This window comes from Ptychodera flava, unplaced genomic scaffold (assembly GCF_041260155.1).
Source record: "Ptychodera flava strain L36383 unplaced genomic scaffold, AS_Pfla_20210202 Scaffold_33__1_contigs__length_2856901_pilon, whole genome shotgun sequence".
Taxonomy (NCBI): domain Eukaryota; kingdom Metazoa; phylum Hemichordata; class Enteropneusta; family Ptychoderidae; genus Ptychodera; species Ptychodera flava.
This window is the reverse complement of record NW_027248355.1, coordinates 2,003,058-2,026,247: the sequence shown is the minus strand read 5'-3', so window position 1 is coordinate 2,026,247 and position 23,190 is coordinate 2,003,058. Positions and strand designations below refer to the sequence as shown.

General features: G+C 37.0%; 1 protein-coding gene across 1 annotated transcript; it reads left to right on the top strand.

Moving 5' to 3' along the window:
• Window positions 1–1,075: 1,075 nt before the first annotated feature.
• Window positions 1,076–12,886, top strand: LOC139127570 (uncharacterized). The gene is made up of 4 exons (XM_070693476.1): window positions 1,076–1,696; window positions 5,066–5,254; window positions 6,002–6,213; window positions 12,410–12,886. Exons 1-2 carry the CDS (start codon window positions 1,085–1,087, stop codon window positions 5,105–5,107), a joined length of 654 nt encoding a protein of 217 aa, XP_070549577.1. The 5' UTR covers window positions 1,076–1,084; the 3' UTR covers window positions 5,108–5,254; window positions 6,002–6,213; window positions 12,410–12,886.
• The last annotated feature ends 10,304 nt before the right edge of the window (window positions 12,887–23,190 follow it).

The following is a 23,190-nucleotide window of genomic DNA, read 5'->3' as shown; positions in this document are numbered from 1 at the left end:
AAAAGCTTATCTTCAAATTCAAAGCATAGAAACGTGTGGTTTATTGTTTGAGGGAACACTTTCAAAACAGTTTAATCAAAGATGCTGCTACATACTCGCGAGGTGGCATACTCATATCGGGGGCAGTATAGATATGTCATCTTCTGATGAACGACCAGGTGTGATAAGATACTTTTTGCGACATGTAATCAAAGTAATTGACGACAACAACAAAAGTATCCATCTTCCTCACATATTGGCATGTGTGTCTTGGTACCAGCCCCATCCAAATAGGAATCATTTTGGTGCAAAATGGCTGGAAGTTTGCTGCAGAAATGTATTTGAACTAGATTCACAGTCGTCATATATTCCAGTCAGCAGGATAAATGGAAGATTTGCGGCCATGGAAAAGAAGGTTGATTTCGGACGAAATTTCGCTGAAACTGTCCTTGTTGTAAACAAACTTGACAGGCAGTTTACTGTGTAACCAGTACTTAGAACTATCTATTTACGAAATAAATCATCACCTGCGGATGATTAATGATGCAAAACTTGTTGGAGTTCAAAAGCTACATTAGAGCCCTAAATTGTAACACTCTATCTTTTCCTCATTTCAAGAAAAAACATACACCACACTAAATACATATGTTTATTCCTTGGAATTTATCAAGTACTGCAAACAATCACAGTCCCTGTGGAAGGACTTTGTGTTTCAAAATGTCTTATTTTACCAAAACTTGACCATTTAGCCTGGTTGCCCACAAAGACAAGTATAACATTTTCACAATAGTTTTCAAAAATGTACCCCATTAAAAATCCTGAAGATCATATATTTATGAGAGTAAACTTTCCTGAATATGATTTCATCAATTTACATACTGCCACACAAGTGTTTTGATAGAGGTTGTGGCAGGAGTTGTGCCAACCCTTAGTTTTGCAAGGTTGTATTGTTGTGGGTACTGTACTTAAAGGTTGCATTGGTCCATACTGGCTCACTTGCTCTTGATGTAAGATACACAAGGCAGGGTTTGTTGTGAGATGGCAGTTTTAGGAGAACTCTCTTTGTAATAATATTTCTGTTGATCTGTTGCAGAATGATACTGATATGGATACAATTTTACATCTAGCGAAGCAACCTGAGACTGTCGCAGTGAAACTCGATGAAATCTTTGAAAACAAGGAGAGAGGAGTACTGGCTGGTCAAAAAGTGACAAAGAAAAATTTGATGGCAAAGCCAGACATCCCAGTGTATTTGTTCAGCAACCTGGTCCATTTAAATGAAGACTCCATCTGTGAATATCTTCAGGAGGTCCTTGATGGTGACAACAGTTTGCAAAAAATGAACAGTGAGGCCAAGGAGGTGCGGAAAATGAGAGTTGTTCAGGAAAGCTTCGTGAAGGAATTGGGAATGCCTTGGAATGTCTTAGAAGAGAAGTTACCATCTTATGCAGACAGGGAATACCTATGCAGGTTTAAAGATCTTAAGTTCAGCAGAGGAACGCCACTAGAGCTTAAGCAAGAGTGTAAAAAGATTCGAGACATGTTGGACTCAGGTGAACTTCCATTAGAATCAACCACACTGAACATTTTCACAGCAGAAAACAACACAAGAGGATGTGTGCTTGATGTAAATATCACTTCCCTAACATTGGAAACAATAAGGGACACCTGTCCAGAATTCAACGGTGCCGAACTCAGCCTTATAAGTATTCCTGAGGTGAGTGTCTATATATGTGGCATATAAAGTAATTTAGCAGGTAACACAAGCGATAGTGGTAAAATGTGGTCCAAGTGATGCTCTCTTCATTTTGTGTTCAAAGCTTAAAAAAAAATTACTGACTAAGCTGATCTCATCATGTTTTTGGAAACGGGTTAGCCAATAGAAATAATTTTCACCAAGCTTAGTGGTGTGATTTTTTACCTTCTCGTGTCTATTTAATAGACAGAGAAGGTATTAGAGTTGAAAACCAGTATGCTGCTGTCAATTACTTCCGTCTGTCAAGACTTCCGTCTGTCAAGATCCGTTGACGTCATGCCATTGTGGGTCATATCATAAACTGGTGGGGGTGTTCATGGCTCAGGTTGAGGTGTGGGAGAACGATTTTGAGCTGTAACAAAAATCAAAGGGACTTAGTGGTATAGCCACAGTGTTAAGCCTTTCTCCAAGGTTTCTTAGTTGACTACAATCTATTACAGACTACTGAGCTGAAGTTAGGGTAGGGTACTCACTTTGTGTTTGCTCACTCTGTAAGCACTAGTGTTTGGTACTGAGTTGCGTGGATATCCCCTTATGGCCTCACGTGATATGGGCCTGTTGCATAATCTGCAGAGATGATCGTATGCCTCTGAGTCTGAAAACGGTCATTGTGTAAGCCTGTCGGCATTTTCCTTGCATTTTTTCTCATTTAATTTTGCAAAATATCGGCGAGTACCTCAATATTTCAAGATAACCCTTTCTTCCCAATCGTTTCCTGGAGTTTCAGAGTCATATGAACGAAAATGAGTGAAAATTTTAGACAGGGAAATCGGACGTCGGCCATGTTTAATGTTTACAGTACAATGAGAAGTTTATGTGGAGGAATTAACCAACAAACACTGTTCATGATGCCCGCCCTCTAGAGGCAGACTTCCTATATGAAGTACCACATTTGATGCTTGTGGAAAGCTTGACCACACCATAGACCGTTTTTAAAGTCTATGACCACACAATGGAGCATTTAAACTTTTAGAAAATGACAAACTGAATAAGAAGGTATTCTGAAAATGTCAAATACTGAGAAGAAATGCGCAAATATTCAAAATAAGCAGGTTAACTGACTGGTCAGCTATAAAAAACAATGAAAATGTTTATGATCAAAAGTTTTTGAGATGCGCACATTTTAACAAATACAGAAATTATTAACATCATAAATATAAGACCAAACTATTTTTTCAGGGATGGGACAGGTTGGAAATGAGGGGTGAGAGACAAAGGCACTCCTATTGCTGCATGTGGATGCAGCCACACCATTTCATTTACAGCATACTTATTCACTGTGTTGTGTTCAAGTTCCATATTGTACTGACTGTCATACAAGGATAACATAAGCAAATCAAATCAAATTAGAAAAGGATCAATGCTGTTGTGTGGATTTTGCTGAACATGGCTGATTTTAATATTTCGCCCTGTATATTTGGTATCCAGCAAAGGCATATTTTGATGTAAAGTCAAAATTAACACTACATTGCTGACAATATATGTTACCGTGAACTTTTTTTTATAAATTATAGTATAGTAGTACTTCGAACAGATTAACATTATCGTAATGTCAACCCATAATTTTACATCACAAAGACTGTAATTCTGCCAATTTTTTTTTTGTTTTTCAGTCATTTTATAAATTTTGCACTGCACAAGATGATTGAACAAATTGCAATGTTTGAATTTGTAAACTCAAAGAATAAAAATCCTTTGGTCACAGATCAAATTATTTTTGAAAAGAAATTTACTCTTAAACACTTTTAGCATATATTCTTTACGTGGTCATGTATTTCAAGGAAAATATGCCTATTAAAAACAGTAATTTCTTCACTTTCAATTTTTTCAATACTATGACAATTATCAGCCATGAGGTTATACAAACACAAGACCAGATAAGCGTTTTTCATCATTTCCACATGACTCTTTGGAAAATCCATTAAAAACAGTTAAAAGTGACTTAAAATGATCACTTGGTTACAGATGCCAGGTTGTGTATTTCACATGCACTCAGGTCAGTAGGGAAGTGCGTCATTACTATTTTGGACTGTTAATTCTTATTTCTGAATTATTTAACTTTTTTCCACATTGAACTATCTTTAGGCAGTTTATACTGTAGCTTAGAATGTTTTTGATTGATGTATTTAATCATCTTTTGGGTTCTTTGGGTCCATATCCCACCTCATGCCCCTACATTGTCAACTATTTACCAACAACTCCATGCCAACAACCAATTACCTGACCTGGCCACACATTAGAGAAGGTACAGCGTCATTGACGGTATTTTCAAAAACAAGTGTGTTGCATAGCCTCTGAAGTCCAAACCAGGAGATACAACCGATGTGGCATTGAAATGATGTATATTGACACCTTTGCCTTACAAAACTCTCTTTTGTTTTACACACTGTGGTTACATGTATGGGTTATGATCAAAATAGCTTTGGTGACCCAATTTGATCAGTACCGGTATACACATATTTGAGAGTGACTAGCACACAAATACATGGTTCACTCAGTCCATGTTTTAGGATTCTATCTCTACACACAGTATAGAAAGGTGTTTGATTTGGAGAATACTGAGATCAGATTCAATAGTCTTTACACTTAACAATATAACATGCACAGATTTATTGAAAAAAGAGCCTGTTCATGTCACAAACAGATCACATTTGTGCCAGCACGTCAATGAAAAACAACAATCCAATCACTGAAACAAGCCCATTGTTTCCAGACTGTTTAGAACTTCATATTTTGGGCCTTTGTTAAAACTTGAAAATGAACAAGTAGGAGGAAATGGCCACAAGAAATGAACGTGTACGCATGAGAAACTTAAAGCCCCAGTGCTGCTAACTTTCGATGGTTTTTTTCATTATTTTTATTTTATAAATCAATTGCAACTTCTTATTCTATTCCCCAAAGAATGTTGAAACACCCACTATTTAGCTTGTCAACTTAGCATCTGAATGTGTAAAATGCATGGTTATTAATTACATGTGAATTCTAGTCCGGACCAGAAGTCAGTTTTTAACAATAACAATGCACTTTACAACCATAGGGGCTGAGTTGACAAGCTGGATACTGTGTATATCAACATTCTTTGGAGAAGAACAAGGAATTATGGTTCACATTAAAAATAAAAATGGTGAAATTATCATCAAAAGTTAGCAGCACTGGGGCTTTAATTTGTTTGTGTTTAAAAATTTTCCTGATGATTTTAGAAAGAAACAATTTAAGTGCCTGCATTGTTGATTGATTAGATATAGTTGACTGCTTTTTTGGTCTCCAGATTTGTTGTTCAGTGTAACCATGTGAATGAAAAAACTGATGTTCTATGTTATCTGTTAACAGGACTGGAGTGAAGACTGTTTCACTGAACAAGTCAACAAGTAAAGTCACTGAACCTGGACTGCAACATTCCATATTTCAATATTGTTGCCCTATGTGATGTAGAATCCATTAGCAGTGTGAAGAAGATTCTGGGACAAACATGTTGCAGGGTGGAAGAAGGCTATTATTTCCTGCAGTTTAACAAATCTTGTAAGTGCTGGTATTTTATGTGATTTTTTATCCTTTTAATCTATTTTACATACAGAATCAACCAAATACTATAATATTTGAAGTTATTTTCACATGAGGTTGTTTCTACTGAAATGACACATGTATAGCAGGTGATTAGAGCCATTCTTCTCTGACCCTGGGATTCATTATTCACTGCCTATTCAGTACATTAAACCTTTAATTTCGAATCCCATGGACAGCTTTGGGTCACATGGTCTACATATGTCTATTGCCAAAGGTTTGATTATTTTGTCCGTATACTACAACTGAATTTGCATGTATGTTACTGAACAGCATTCGACTGATATTCATGGGTTCATAACACATGGAAACTTGTCGTACATATTTCTTTGTCAGTGCTGCTGGTGCAGTTTTCAAAAGCTCTTCCAGGATGTTAACCTTTTCTATCTAAATAAGATATCAGCTGTGATTCACCTTTTATAATCAAGGCCCAGGTTTGACAAAGAAATGATCAAAAACAAATTGAGTTTTCTGCCACGGTCAGTGCACTCACTGTCACTCACATGGTCAATTCTGTTGTTTCTTACAAAGAATTGCAGTATCTTATTCGTTTCAGATCATGTTGTTGTTTGGTTTCCTGGCTATCTTTTGCCATCCATTGAATCTATATAAACTGGAAGTCAGATATCACTCTTAGAAATACAGATACATATAGATACATATACATTTTTAAGATTGTTTGTGTCTCATTTTCTTAACTTACAGCTTCAAAGACTTTGTGGAAGTCTGTGAAGGGTCTGGTTGTAGGCTACTGGTCTGAGACTGCGGTCAATGCAGTCCAAGTGAATTTTGGAAATGCCCCCATCACAATCTGTGGATTGTGGAAGATGTGGAACAGATAAGTGATTTTTTGTCGAAAACCATAACCATGTTCTGTGCTGAGGGAAGATGGATACTAGATGCAACAAGGAAGCAAGGTAATTTTATACCGTAAAAACCCGATCAATTCGACCACCCTATTAATTCGACCACCCTATTTTTTTCACAAAACATAATTTTATTGGGCCCTTTCAAATCGACCACCGACTAAAATTGGGACTTTCTCGATCTCTATTAATTCGACCGAATTACATACCCTTCAAAAACTTCCTTCATTTGGTGAATGAACGATATTTCAAGACATCGAAAACCACCGTTACGAATACGATGAACAACGGGTCAGACAAAAAGGCAGAAATGAGAACAACAAAGGGCTTTGTAAACGGCTTTCAGATTGGTTTTCATTGGGTCACATGATTATTTTCGCTGAGTGGGAAACCTCAGTGATTTAGTGAGCTGGATCTCAGTTGCGCGCTTTCGAAACATGCGTGAAGTTTCAGCGTGTGTGAAGTACCAACCCTCTGGTCTCTGGTTTTGTAACTATTTTCTCACCTTAATATCGAAGAAAGTAAGAATAAATTTACCTACTTTCTCCCTTTCTCATCGTCTTTTCCGAATTCTTACCATCCCGTGTCGATTGAAATTTACAGACTCTTTCTGTGTGTGAATCAATATCCCTTCCTAATTTGACAGATAATTTGTTCTGAACCACATGTTGCTTGTTCCTAAAACACATAGACAGATGTGCCCCGTGCACTAAAAGTACGAGTTTGCGAAATCTTTTGCGAACGCTGAAAAAATTGCTGAGGAAAAATCGATGTTACATGTCGGTAAATACAGCCGCCGTCGCCGCGCCGTGTGCGTTCTTCAAGTTACCGACTGGGAACAGACTAATATTTTCAAACGCAAATGTCAAGGAAAGAGTAAGACGACGACTTATTTTTTCAAGCTGAAGAAAATGTTCTTTCTGGCTGTTTTAATGACTCAATCGAATATTTTTGTACCCAATTAATAAATCATTGACAATCTCAATTCTCTGTTTTGTGGCAAGTTTTGTCGACCAATAAAAGTCTTTTCATCTTCAATATTCCATTCTAATTTCACCTATATAATATCCTAACCTCCTGTGACTTTCCTTCTAAACGTTGATTTGCCTTGTGCACCAAAAGAGATGCTGTATTTTATGCCAAACGATATAAAGATAGCTGAAGAAATAACCATGTATCAGTCAGTACGCCGACGGCAGGCGAAACCCGGACGGCCATTTCGATTGGGGACAGAGCAAAGTAGATCAAAACGCAAACGGTGTGTTATTATAGGAAAGGCGGTGACTTATTTTAAAGCTGAATAAAATGCTGTCTCTGGTTGTGTAAGTCTGTCGATCGAAATATATATTTGTTCCCAGTTGATTAATCATGGGGGATGGCAGTCTCGATCTCCCCTTTATGGTTCGATATTTACTGACTCGTTCCTTCTCATATTTGTCAATCGATGAAAGCATTTTCGTCTGGCTTCCTTATTCAATCTTACTTTGACCGATGTTATATCCTGACCTACAGTGTCATTAGTTTTGACCATAGACTCTCTCGAGAGTCTATGTTTTGACCAACGTACAAAGACGTTGCCCATGCGCCCGGTTGACGAGATATTTTGCAAAAAGGTGAAGAAATATTATTTATTTATAAGCCGTGTTCACAATAATGACACTGGCTCAGAAAGAAAGAGAAGGACAGAAAATGTATAACACTGAAATATTTGAACACGTACGGCCATACTGTATGCATGGGGGCCCGGGAGACATCGATGTTAGTCTTTCCGGACTGTTTACATGTAGCTTAGGGGATATCAAAGGAGATGAATCAGTTGGTTGAAGAAAACAAAGTTTTGGGACATATTTTATGTCAATGTTGTCAATGTCGGACTTTTGATTCGATTGAGAAACCAGAATCACATACAGAGATGTCTGTATTAAACAAGGACGCACAATTCGGAATAGTTAATTGTTGTGCTACTGCCGGTCTCCAGTCGTGGTGTCTCTCCCATAAAATTTCGAAGCTATCGGCCTACACTTGTCGTTTCGATTCACAGGTAGCGGTACACCGATGACCAGATATTGTATGTTCTTAAAACTAGTCTAAGCAATTTTACGACACTGCACTCTTTGCCATCGTGTCTCCCCGTGAACGTCCTTGAACCTATGGACGTGACCATTGTTTTACAGCGCTCATTAGCGTGTAAACCCCTGCTCGTTCCCAGCAGAGTACTTTTTTAAAGTTCTGTACATCAGTGTACACTGTGTGTATAAGCCCTAAACCTAGTTTAATTCAATTATGGAAAGGTATTAATAAAGAATAAAGGGTCGTATTGCGAGAAAAACGGCACGTTTTTCCAGTACTTTTACAGTTCTGTGCTTTCCATTCCCGTTACTCAAATAGAATAGTCCTATTCACAAGCGCTATTGTTTTAAATCACGTCAAGGATGTGCTGTAGATTTTCATTCTTTCATGCAATTTCATTCGTTTGAAGCAATTATCCTTTCATTTGACTGCTCTGTGGACTCTTCTGGATATGTGTTTGGATAAAAAGAACTCTACAGTGAAAGACATAAACTTCGACGGTGATAGGTATACAATATCGGCTCGATGTGCGAAGATATACAGATTACAAGTTATTTTAGAAGTTCTCAAAACCAGTAAAAATAACGTAGACGTACATCGCCTGCTTTCTTACAACGAACGAGCCGTCGGTTTCCATAGCTACTACGTTAAATCCGGCCTCACCGATGTCCCTGTCCTGATTCGGAGAACAACTTTCAAGCTGCGAGTTGAGGTTCAGATGTCCGATTTTTTCATATTCAAAGACTTATTGATTCACAGAGAACGCTCGTCTTGTATTTAGCACATGAGGGCAATTGAAAATTCAAAGCAAAATAGCCAGTGGGAAAAAATTCGACTGGACGACTCGCTCTCACCAGCGATCGCAATGAAAAAAATCGAAGTCTCTGAAGTTGGTATCATTGTCCGTCATCGATGGTGATAAACTTTCTCCAGGCCGCGACATGTCACCAGTTACGAACTTTTCCGGTTTTCTTATCAGCATTGTTCACGTTGTGTTTTGAGTCTGATATCGAATATAACAGGAAAAAACTAACGATTTGAGTGACGATATAGACCATGCCCGATACGGAAAATTGACATCAACTACTTGCATTGAGCAGTGACCTGAAACTTCAGACTTATATATAAATGTCGACAATATAAAATATCGAAATGCCGGAGAGAGAGAGAGAGAGAGAGAGAGAGAGGTTTACGCTGTCGCGATCTGATTATACTGTTTCGGATATGACTTCGGTATAGACGATACACAGACATCGAAAATGTACACCTACTTTCCAGAAATTCGACTAATCTTATTAGTCCCCACGGACACCGTCCGGGGGGACTTATAGGTTTGGTCATGTCCGTGCGTCCGTGCGTCCGTCCGTGCGTCCGTCCGTCCGTCCGTCCGTCCGTTCACGCAGATATCTCAGAGACACCTGGAGTGATTTCGTTCAAACTTGGTACAAGGATAGTACCATACCTCATACAGATGCACGTCGATTTGTTTCACAATGCGATCAAATTTGGCCGTGTTAGAGGACTTTTTAGTTTTCACCTCCATAGACTCCCATGTATAAGGCAGACCATAGACTCTCATGTATAAGGCAGACCATAGACTCCATGTATAAGGCAGACCATAGACTCCCATGTATAAGGCAGACCATAGACTCCCATGTATAAGGCAGTCCATAGACTCCCATGTATAAGGCAGACCATAGACTCCCATGTATAAGGCAGTCCATAGACTCCCATGTATAAGGCAGTCCATAGACTCCCATGTATAAGGAAGTCCAAAGACTCCCATGTATAAGGCAGTCCATAGACTCCCATGTATAAGGCAGTACATAGGCTCCCAAGATAATTAAAAATTTAGTTTCTCATCGTATTCATATTGCAAAAAGGATGCAGTGACACAGTTTTTAGTCCCCACAGATAAAGTCCAGGGGGCTCATAGATTGGGTCATGTCAGTCCGTGAGTCCATCCGTTCACGCAGATATCTCAGACACTTTGACAAAATGTCATGTGACCTTGTGACCTTTGACCTCGAATATACATATTTGTCCACAACTCAGTAACCACAAGTGGTAAACCTTTCATATATGGTATGATGGGACACCCTATGACGCCACATATTGTACTTCATTAATTATGTGCATATCTAATTTTGAGCGAGCCAATAGAGCTAGAGGTCAGATTTTTGGTATATATGGATAACTTAGCAATACAATTTTTTTGACAAAATGTCACGTGACCTTGGTGACCTTTAACCTCAAATATACATATTTGTCCATAACTCAGTAATCACTAATGCTACACCCTTCATATTTGGTATGATGGGACACCTTATGACGCCACATATTGTACCTCATTAATTATGTGCATATCTAATTTTGAGCGAGCCAATAGAGCTAGAGGTCTGATTTTTGGTATATAGGGATAACTTAGCAATACAATTTTTTTGACAAAATGTCAAGTGATGTCAATGACCTTTGACCTCAAATATACATATTTGTGCATAACTCAGGAACCACAAGTGCTACACCCTTCATATTCGTATGATGGGACACCTTATGACGCCACATATTGTACCTCATTAATTATGCACATATCTAATTTTGAGTGAGCGAATAGAGCTAGAGGTCTGATTTTTGGTATATAGGGATACCTTAGCAATACAATTTTTTGACAAAATGTCACGTGACCTTGGCTCGTTAATTATGCCCATATATAATTGTGGGCAAGCCAATAGAGCTAGAGGTCTGAATTTTGGCATATATAGATTAATTAGCAATACAATGTTTTTTTCAAAATGTCACGTGACCTTGATGACCTTTGACCTTGAATATGCATATATATGCATAACTCAGTAATCACAAGTTCTTTACGCTTCAATTTTGATAGGATAATAGACCTTAAGATGTCACATCTTGTACCTCATTATTATGTATTTCTTGGCTGGCCAATACAGCTAGAGGTTTGATCTTTTTTCCCGATTTAGAACCATAACTTAGACAGCCTCTTGTTTCAAATTGGGAACAATGACATAGACCTATGTGTCCATAGATCTGAAGATATACACTTTAGTGATACTTCTTAATGACCTCATTTCCCTGCCCCCTCAAGACTAATACTCCTATTACAAGTGGGGACTATGTCATTGTCAATGACTTGTAATAAGAGTAGAATAAATATAAAGTGTCGGTTGAAGTAAATCTTCAGATGTTGTTTTTCCAAAGTTAGATAATACTTACAGAAATATGGTCGTCATAGTCTTCTCTTAAAAAATATTATCTTCAACACCACGTTTCTTATGATCGGTGATGTCATTTTTTATTATTTTTACAAACTTTCAATGCATCAAACGCCATTAGACTATCTCATCTGCCTGTCAGGGAGCTACAATATATTTCCAAGGGCTGGCACACGATGTCAACTTACGCGTCGTCCGTCGAGCGGCCGGTGGCAGTGTCACAGATCGCTCCGTCTGTAATCGCGGCCACTTTGATTTTGATGTGACACCCAGGTGCGTTTGAGGTTTTTTGTTACCTAATTTGTCGACCTCACAACATTTCACAGTCCATGCTTTGAATCAGTCTCAACATGGCAAACATGTCTCGCGAAAATTTCATCCTCGTCGTTCCAATTAATGCGACCACTAAATTATTTCGGCAGTTTTAATTTCCTATTAAATCGACGATTTTGAAATCGTAATTATTTTTTTCTGGTCGAATTGATCGGGTTTTTACGGTAGCTCACATTTGGTTATGCCAATGTGAGTTTATTTAAATATTGTTTTTTGTAATGTTTAATTTTTTTGTAGAGCTTCAAAATTGATTGCAAGGAAATATATCTTGTTATAGCATAATTGTCTTGCCATGTATGTGTATTATGTCTCTGAAGGGTTTTAACAAAAAAGGTCTGAAAAAACCACTTATAAAGAGACATTTTTCTCTGTGATTAAATTGCATAGAAAATCTTTTTAACACAGGAAATGCTCTGATTGTTCACTAGCAACATTGTAAAGCTAGAAACGCTTTGTAATTAAAATCTTATATGAGCAATGACTAAAAGTCATGTAATGTAAGGTAAAGATTAACATCCTCTTTAATTTAAAGAGAATATACTTTTCTATGTGTAGTGTGTTTAACACAGTTCACAGCATTGTTCACTCAGTATTTTCATTTGTGTTTGCAGGTAGCGTTTTCACCACAGCTCTGCAGTTGGGACGACCCTGTGTTTGCCTGGAGGCAGAAGCGGACCAACTGGAATGTATATATTCATCAGCAACACAAAAATTAAGTTGGAGTGGGGCTTCTGAAATGGAAGAGTTATCAGTTCCCGCCCAGGACTAAGTTAGGTGGGGACTGATAGATTAGGTCCCATCCATCCAACCATGCATCCATCACCAGCCTTTTCTAAGACACCTGCGAAGCAGCTTTAAAAACTTTGTATAGGTATAGTGACCTATAGTCCCTTGATACACAACAATATCTTTCACAAAGCAATCAAAATTGGCCCCAAGGATTCACCTTTTTTTTGATATCAGAGCTGCTTCCCCCGAATCTGAATCCAAAATTATCCCTGGTGTCTGGTATTCAGACTCGTATTGTCTGAATCTGAACCTTAATTCGTGTCCATCCATGCATCTGTCACCACCAATTTTATCAGTCATTTTAGGCAATTTGTAAAAAACTTTGCTTAAGTACAGTATCCTATGGCCTCCTGATGTATGCCATTTGATTTCACAAAACAATCAAAGTTGGCCCCCACAGATTCTCTTTATTTTGGATATTAAGAGGTACATGCCATGAAGCTTAATCCAAAATTACCTGGGTGTCTGGTATCCAGACTCTTATTGTCTGAATCTGAATCCTATATTATCTTTGTATTTTCCCAGTGTAAATGTTTGGGACAATTGAATCATTTGTGATTTCTCGTCGAGTACTCACTCAAATCTCATGATACTTGGTAGAATGTTGATATATCAGAGCTGTAATAGTGTGCAGAGACATTTAGCTGTATCATTTCACTTATTGATGATTTGCATTTTTAATGAAATTTTATAATTAAGGTGATATGTCTAAAAATGATGCAGCAAAGTCAACAAAACTTGGTACAAATTTTAAACACTCAGTACTTTGATAGTGTGCAAAGCCATTGAGTAGTAGTACCATGTCAATCAAATGAAAATTTGTATGTTTGATATGTCTAGAAAGACTGCATAAACTTTTGTGAAACATGGTACAAATGTCGATTTCGCAGTATTGTAACTGCATGCAAAGACATTTAGCAATTTGAAGTCAATTGACTGCTGACTACATGTTTTTAATGAACTTTCTTCTTTAGTGATCTATCCAGAATTATATAATACCAGAATATTGATGGCGCAAATCAGCAATCTGATTGGTAAATTGTGAAAAGAATCTTGGTATATTGGCAATATGGCTGGCATACGCATAAGTTCTCAGCTAGGGCAAAAATCCGTTTTTGACGTTTCACGCCAGAATTTCAATATACTGTTATGATATAATAGCAATAAATCACACCCAGCAAACAGCATACCACTCAATTTTGACCAGTTCACCTCATATATGCACTCACTATCGCTCGTGCATATATGTCATGAACTGGTCAAAATCTCATGGTGTACTGTGGTTGAGTCTGCCCTATTACTTAAATAGTGCCTCAAATTTGATGAAAATTGGTAAATATGTTAATCTGACAGTGTTGTAATTGAATGCAATAATATAACTCTATGAAATAACCTAATGCCATTCATACCAATGTCTGATTGTTTACAGTTCAATCCAATATGTGCATCAGTTGCAGATAGGTCAACTGTACTCTCATTCATGCTCGGATCATATTATTTGGCTGTGATACAATGTAACTCAAAGCAGCGGTATAGAAGGAATGTAATATGAGTCTGTGTCATGTGAAGAGCAGTTCAAAGTGTACTCCCAGGTGTGTGTTTATTACGGGTCCATAAAAGCACTTTGGTTTTCACACAGTTACAAGTCAGTGCAATTTTTAGAACATGCATCACAGTGACCCTTCTATTTTTTAACCAAGTGTAACTCTCATCTGTTAAGTTTGTACGACAGCAATTTTGTACTTTTCTGTTTTGCAATTTCAAAATAAAGTCTTTTTGAAAAGGAAAATTTAGTGTTCATTTTTATTTCTACAACATTTCCCAGGTTGGCGTGAATTTCACTTTGCATTTTAATCCTTGTAGATGCAAAATTGCATATTGCAGGATATAGATTTCCTAGCTGCATTTGTTATATAACCATAAAGGAATAAAGAAATATTTTCCCACACTTCTTGCCTCCTTTTTTCTCCCTTCCTAAGAATGCCGGCAACAAATTCTGTGCTCCAATTTTCTCCCCTCCTAAGAATGCAGGTAAAACATTTTTTGCCCTCATTTATCCCATCCGATAAATGATGGCAACAAATTCTTTGCCCCATTTCTCTTTTCAAAAGAAGGCGGCAAATTCTTTGCCCTCATTTCTCCCCTTCAACAAATGACGGAAACAAATTCTTTGCCCCCATTTCTCTTTTCAAAAGAAGGCAACAAATTCTTTGCTCTCATTTCTCCCCTTCAACAAATGACGGCAACAAATTCTTTGCCCCCATTTCTCTTTTCAAAAGAAGGCAACAAATTCTTTGCCCTCATTTCTCCCTTCAACAAATGACAGCAACAATTCTTTGCCCCCATTTCTCTTTTCAAAAGAAGGCAACAAATTCTTTGCCCTTATTTCTCCCCTTCAACAAATGACGGCAACAAATTCTTTGGCCCAATTTCTCTTTTAAAAAGAAGGCAACAAATTCTTCGCCCTCATTTCTCCCTTCAACGAATGACGGCAACGTATTCTTTGCCTCCATTTCTCTTTTCAAAAGAATGCAGGCAACAAATTCTTTGCCCTCATTTCTCCCCTTCAACAAATGACGGCAACAAATTCTTTGCCCCCATTTTTCTTTTCAAAAGAAGGCAACAAATTCTTTGCCCTCATTTCTCCCCTTCAACAAATGACTGCAACAAATTCTTTGCCCCATTTCTCTTTTCAAAAAAATTTAGGCAACAAATTCTTTGTCTTCATTTCTTCCCTTCTAAAGATGGTGGTAATAAAGTCTTTCCCCTTGTTTCTCCCAAATTCAGTATGCTGGTATTTCAAAACTTTGGGCAAAGAAAAGCTGAATGTACGAGACCGTACAGGAATATGCTAAATTCAAGAATAAAAATTGTAGCATTTTGATTTCTATGACTAGTTGGTGGAGACAACAGATATTTTGTGGAATAAAATTGGCAAATTAAGATATCCCATTGATTTTTGCTCTTTCTTATGGACATAATTAAAAAATCAGTAATCTCATTTTACAAAAATACATCTCACGGTGTTTAGATATATATATAAACCTGAACCTGAAGACACCCATCTACCGCTGTACATTATTTGTTTTCTTGCTACTGTGAGATTTTAAGTCATTTCTTATTATAGCTTGGGTGTGCTAAAGGCTGTTTATAATTAATTCTTTTCATATTTGATAAAAAAAAAATTGGCAGGGTAATGCTATCTGTCACGTGGATGTCTTTAAATATCATTTTCAGTCATGTTGAAACTCACAACCATTGAAGAACTATGAATGTTTCTTGCATCTCTTACTCCCTTATAGTTTCGCATTTTATACTTTCTGTCATATGGATGTCCTTAGGGAGGTGATTTTTGTCATGTTTAGACTTTCAAGTTGAAAAATTGTTTATTTGCAGTTTTTCCCTCTAAGTCAGAAGTTTCTGATATTTCGGAAAAAATAAATATGGCCACTCAAACTTACAATGCTGTTCACAAATACCTCATGACTGAAAACGTATCAGTCATTAAAGAATCGACATTCATGGTTTGAGTTAATCTAACTCTAGCCAGGTTCGCACGGCACCTGCTGTAGATTATACTAAATGACAATCATTAAAGAATATGCTAATTATGAATTCCTTAAGTGTCAAATAGTAAAAAACTCCCCATAGGGACCAACTGAACATACGTATATAACAGATGCTACTAAAATGTTTAACAAAGTCGACAATACTGGGAGGTTAAAATGATAATAAAAATAAACACTTTAATCTCTGGGTTTTGGGTGTTGTACTTGCCAATTTATTCAAATAAATAATTCCATTTAGTCACTCTTTCTTTTTTTAGATTGGAGTCTTTAATGTTAAGAGTTTTACTTGTGTCTAATTGTACACGAGAATGTGAAATTTTCATTCACGGCATGAACTTGAAATTAATGGTTTTATGTAATGACTTTAAGTGATTTTCGTGAAAACAGTAATTTTTCATTGTTTGAATCGAAGAAAATTAAGCACAATGACCCGACCGTTTTTCCTTAATATTTGCTAGTGTTAATATGCAAGATTTCAAAAATCAGTGATAACTGCCAAGTCTTCCTGTCTTCCATGTGTTGATCTGTGACTTTTTCTGTGTACAAGTATAATTCACTGTAATGAGCGTCATTTGACCAAAACTCTTCTTCAACTACATCAGGGTCAGAGCTATCACTGTCACTGCCGGTATGCAGTGACAGAGACACTGCCAGTAGGCAACAGCAGGGCAGTAGCTGCAGTAACTTTGACAATTGTGACAATATTTTGTTCAGCTAATGGCACCGCGTTCTTGCTGTTCTTCTCAATACCGCATGTTGTAGAGAGAGAGCAAGAAACTGCATTTGATAAATATCGCATAGAAATATTTCAAAAACAACAAACAGTTGCAGCTTTTGCCCTGTTACCAAGCCTACTTGGTTTTATTTCCCTAAAATTTGTGGCATTCGTTAGAACCGTTGGATAACTTAAAAGGTATTTATTTTTTATTAAATTGCCAAGCTATCAGGCCTTTGATTCAATAAATGTAAAATGTGAAAGGGACCAACACATTTTCAGCTCCTCCTGCACATATAACAGAGCAATACCTTCATGATTCGCTTCTACTATCACCCCCCCCCCCCGAATTTTGGAAAATTCCCCTCCCCCACTGTTGTTGCAAACGCAGCCAAGTGAACCGAATCGAAAGCTATAGTTTAGGATATAATCCCAACGGAATATGGGCGAGGAATAGATCAACAGGGGATACAAACTAAACTGCACCAGCAATGAATCTACTTGAGGCATTGCCGATTATAATCAACACTATCCCGAGTGCCACGCTGAGCTAATATGTCACACTAAGCTAGTGTAGGACTTGCTTATAGCCTGGCTGCGCGCCAGCTACGCATTGTGACTGGTGTAGCCTTCTTCTCTACGAAATTGTGCAGACTGCTATGCTTGCTTCAGAAACGCGAGGCATCATCAACTCAGCTAACCAGACCATACAAACGCCAAGGCAGTTAGGTGCTTTGAAAGAATCTCAGCTGCTGTGTTGGCAATACAAGCGGCAACACTATATAACAGACACTGAGGTCGCAAGACCCATGTATATTGCAGTAGCGGCAAACAGGTCATCTCTGCCAAAAAAACAAGCCTAGTTGTGTTCACTATTTTGAGTGTAACGTTCTGTATGTTAATCCAATTGCGACTATGAGTACATTTAGAAAGTTACTATACATTTTCAAAAAGGAGGATATATACCAAATTTCCGAGTCCATATAATATATATATATATATATATATATATATATATATATATATATATATAATATCTATATATCATTATGTAAATTATTTAACAAGTTGTTACCCTGTATCAAGAATGAGTGTACATTTAAAATTTTCAAGCTGTATCAAAATTGAGGCTATAAATGAAAGTTCCTCGGTGTATCGAGATCGAGGCTGTATGCTAAATATTCCAGCTGTATCCAAACTGAGTTAGTATGTAAAATGTTCAGCTGTATCTAAATTAAAGCTGTATATGACATTTTCCAGCTGTACCACAACTGATTTTGTATGTTAAAGTTCTAATTTGTATCGAAAACGATTGTACAATGTATATTTTCCGACCCTGTTTTATCGCAATCGAGTCCATATCTTGAACGTCGTGACTCTGCACATATGTATGTATGTATGTATGTATGGATGGATGGATGTATGGATGTATGGATGTATGTATGTATGTATGTATGTATGTATGTATGTATGTATGCGTGCGTGCGTGCGTGCGTGCATGCATGCATGTATGTATGTATGTATGTATGTATGTATGTATGTATGTATGTATGTATGTATGTATGTATGTATGTATGTATGTATGTATGTATGTATGCGTGCGTGCGTGCGTGCGTGCATGCATGCTTGCATGTATGTATGTATGTATGTATGTAGTATGTATTTACGTATGTATGTATGTATGTATGTATGTATGTATGTATTTATGTATGTATGTATGTATGTATGTATGTATGTATGTATGTATGTATGTATGTATGTATGTACGTATTTACGTACGTACATATGTACGTACGTGTACGTACGCGCTCTGTACGTACGCGTGTAGTACGCATGTAGTAGGCGTGTACGTACGTATTTACATGGATACAATGAGGTAATTACTTACGTACGTACGTATGTATTTGACTGACCACCGGGAGGTAAGCACTCAAAACACAGCAGTTTAAAATGGAGAGAATAAAATACTGTGACTATGTATAGTGTTTTATACTTTATTATACATCTACCATCGAGAACAATAGAATAGAACAATATAATTTTGCGTGCACTGAAAAGCCCTACGGAATGCCCGTTCCGTAGCACGTACAGTTCCAACCAACCATCCATCCATCCATCCATCTACCTATCTAACAAGCTATCTATGTATAACGTTTATAAAAAAGAAAATTTCTTTACTGATTTACAGATTTGTCGAAGTTACCATAAAAGCCATTGATGGGAAGCATCTTACGGACTTCAACTAAAAGGTGGTGATCCATAATGAAAGTCTCACAACGTTTCTTTTTCTACCTGCTTGCATGCTCATCGTTAACACTGCTGTGCATGTTCACGGTTTGCAGGGGCGTGACAAGCGGGCAACCTGCATGTAACGGTGGTGCTTCAACCCGAGAAATGACATCAAAGCCAACAGAAATCCTAGGAAATAGCCAGAAAACAGAAGTTCTCAGCCTTGCTCCAGATATCTCGATTTGTATGTTCAAGCAGCGAAGCCTAAAAACTGTTCTATTCTCATGGATTATTTATATGGATGTCTGAATTTTTCAAATCGCGGAAGAGAACCTCTACCAAATTTTTCTTGACTCATAACAAGACCTCAGCTGATGCTCTGAGTGATTACAGAAAGGCTAATGTGGCGTTTGTTCATCTGCCTAAAGTCGGCGGAACATCAGTTGAAAGAGTTTTGTCCAAGATACCCGCTATCAGAAAAACACCTGTATCTCACTGCTCATCCCTTTATCAACAGGCAATAGATTTAAGAAAGAACAAAAACCAAAATCTTTTCTATTCCAAACGTACTTTCGGTCTCCATAAGTTCGCATATCCGCATCGGCCCTTTGCTTATGTCACGTGGTTTAGGGAGCCTATCGCCAGGATGATATCAACTTACTATTACGCAAAGAAAAAGAAGTGCGCCGGCTTTCACAAAGTATGTATTCGGTACGTTGTTGAGTCTACAAATTGACTAATTACTTGCTAAAAACCCAAGACGTACATTTCCAAGATATGGATAATTTCTACATCAGACTCTTACAGTTTGACGATTTTCCAGAGATTGACACAACATTTGAAGATGGCGCTGGAGGAGTGGATCTCAAGAGGCTAAAATGATTCCAAAAATAGAAGAAAAACACTACTTAGTCGCGCGGAACAACTTTCTCACGAAGATGGCGTTCGTCGGCCTGACAGAAGACTTTAAGATTTCACAAGACATGTTGAGCTTTATATTTGGAATACCAGCATCTAAAAATGCGACGCATGTGAATGCCAATCCTCACAGTAACAATATAACTGAGTATGAGCTGGAAGAGCTGACTCGGAGAAATATTTGGGATTTAAAACTGTATGAAGAGTCTAAGCAGATATACTATCGACAGAAAGAAAAGTACCATGGGATGAAAAGAACATTTAGAGAGACATAGATTTTTCATCAACTTTGCAATCAGTTGCCGTACCACGTCAGGATTGACTCATATTAATATTGTTTTAAATATGACTAAACTTTGACCCCAATTGTACTTTTGTGAAGGTCAGATTTTAAGCAATAGCAGGGCCACAATCGCTGTCCGTTCTCTTTCGTAAAACTGATCCACACACAAGCATGAAGCTTTTATATAAGTATTTCGCATCTTTGAACGATGACTAACCTATTTTCTTTTCGTTTGTTTTGATTTATCACTGGTGCAACATATAAGAGGTAATGATGAATTTTTCAATGAACTCATGAATGAATATCGTAAAATAGGATATATGCTAGTACGGAGTATTATTTTCAAATTTATAATTTTTGTGGTCTGCTACTTTAAATAAAAAAATATCCAATTGCAGAAAAGTTGCAAACCTATGCTAACACTTTCATACTGAAACTTTTCGGCATTCATAAATCCAGAATACAAACCGGGAATTCCTTGTAATTTTATGTTAGAGAAACGAACTCGTGAATATACCAACATCTTCTATTCAAATTTGTGGCTAAGCTTGTATATCGGTTTTCATATACCGAAACTTCATCATTGAACTAGTGAAAACAAGTATCACACTGGAAAACGTATTGTGAAATTTTAACGAGCCTGAAAATCTTACGCCAATACACGTCCCTTTAATAAAGATATAGATGAGGATTTAATCGGTGAAATGTATCAACTTAGCATTCGTCAAGAAGAATGAAAAGAAATGGTGTAACATGTAGTTGGTAAATTAAAAACGCCACTTCATTTGCAAAGTGTACAAGAATTCATGTCAATACCTGATATATTTAAAGTGTCGCCATTCTATTCAGAGTTCTCACACGGCAAACGATAGAATAATATATTCTGCATACAAAATGATCGTAGTTCTCGCGGTAAAACCAAGCATCGTGGACGTAATTAGGTCAATTATGCCACATCAGAGGCTCAAGTAATCACTCTCGTGAAATATAGATATCATACTGGTTCATGACCTCGAGTAGCATAAACCCTTCATAGGGTCAATTTATATATAGTTATATAAGTTATCTTTAACCTAACCCTTGTGTTTTAGAGGTCAGACATGAGCTTCGTGATGTTTCAAAAGAGTGTTTGAACACGGTCTTCTGTAGACACAACGGTTATTACACCAACTAATCTATACTGCTTTTATCAGGCTGTTTAGGCTGCGTTCATAAACACTTTTGGAGGGGGTGGGGAATCTTAAAAAATATTGTAAAGTTTTTAGTATTCCCCTAGCACAACTACTACTGGCATTGTGTTTCCTACTGGTACGAAAATGCTTTCTAATTCGAACGTATCTCTGGTAGGTTGACACACTGCAAATTTTTGCTAGAAGCCTGTTCACACTCCATGTTGCATGAAATGTGGTGCGATAACAGTATCTTGAGTAAGCAATATCACTTGGATACAGCTACTCTGTTGAGTAAAGTAAGCGACTGGAAAGAAATTACAGTGGGAGCGAGCCGGTATTTTTGGGGTTGGTCGCTATTTTTCGCAAAAGCATTTTTGAATGAAGGGTCATGAAAGTCCACACATACCTTTTGGGGAGGGTCATCAGTTTTTGCGTAACTATCGCAACTGTAAGAAGGCAAGATATGGCCAATACAGTGTTTCACCGAAAATAAAAAAAACTATTAAGAATTTTCCTGCAAGACAAGGTGTATCTGTGATTTTACATATGATTGATGTGAATGTACTTTGCTTGAAGTGGTAGGTTAAAAATGCAAGTATGAACATGAAATTTGACTTTTTTGTTCCATCAATTATTGATTCACTATACATTGTAGTCTACAAACTACTACGATTTTCTTCCGATATAAATCTGGCAATAACTGTGCATTCATAAACGTTTGATAATATAAATAACTGTACTTGATTTGACAAGGTCGCTTTAAGTGCATATTTTTAAGGGCATATGTGTACTGAATTGGAAATTTTCAACGGGATGTTGATTCACTGTATATTGTAGTGTGTAAGGAAACTAAATAATTAGCTCATTATGTGTACGTATAGACGTTTTATAACTTATATTTATGTAAATATAAGTATAGTGGGGGTTATATTTTTCTGTTGTTCAGTGTAGCCACTGTGCGTTTGTAGAGTGCATGGTTACAATATACGTGTGTTCAATGTACACCTACCGGAGTGCTAGAGAGGCCTTTCCTACCCGCTGCGTGGTTTTTAAATTGCCAAAACCTGATATTTATTTATTATTTATTTATTTATTTATTTATTTATTATTTATTTATTCGGAGACCAACAGGAATAAAATCCCAATTACAGGCTCCGCTCGACATAAAAAGAAATACAAAGCACAATCACACAAAATAAACAATAAAAACAATATATACAATAAAAACAGACAATTGCGATTCACAAACGAGATCATGTATAAAAATAATTCTTTACACTATTTTTAAAAAGGCTAAATTTGTCAAAAATATCAATATTTGGATTATATTTTGCAATTTCGTTAAAAGTGGACAGAGCACGTGGAATGAAAGAGTACTTGCGAACATTAATTCTGGTTGCTGGTACCCGAAACGGACAGTTAAACCTTAAAGTTCGTTGAACATTCAGTGGGATTTGTGTTAAATAAGAACTGTTAACCACAGAATGAATACATTTGTATAAAAAACAGAGATCAGAAACTTTTCTACGATTAAAAAGGGAGGTAGTTTGAAAAATGTGCACAATTTTCTATACTCTGAAGAACAGTAAGGTATGTTTTGTTTAAAGCATAAGTATCTGATAAATTTCTTTTGAACACGTTCAACTTTATCAACTGGGTTCTTTGCCATGGATTCCATATAACAGAACAGAAATCAAGGCAGCTCCGTACCAAAGAA

Coding starts and splice junctions, on each gene's coding strand:
- LOC139127570 (XM_070693476.1), top strand. CDS start 1,085: ATGGATACAATTTTACATCTAGCGAAGCAACCTGAGACTGTCGCAGTG. Junction 1,697..5,065: donor GCCTTATAAGTATTCCTGAG/GTGAGTGTCTAT, acceptor ATCTGTTAACAG/GACTGGAGTGAAGACTGTTT.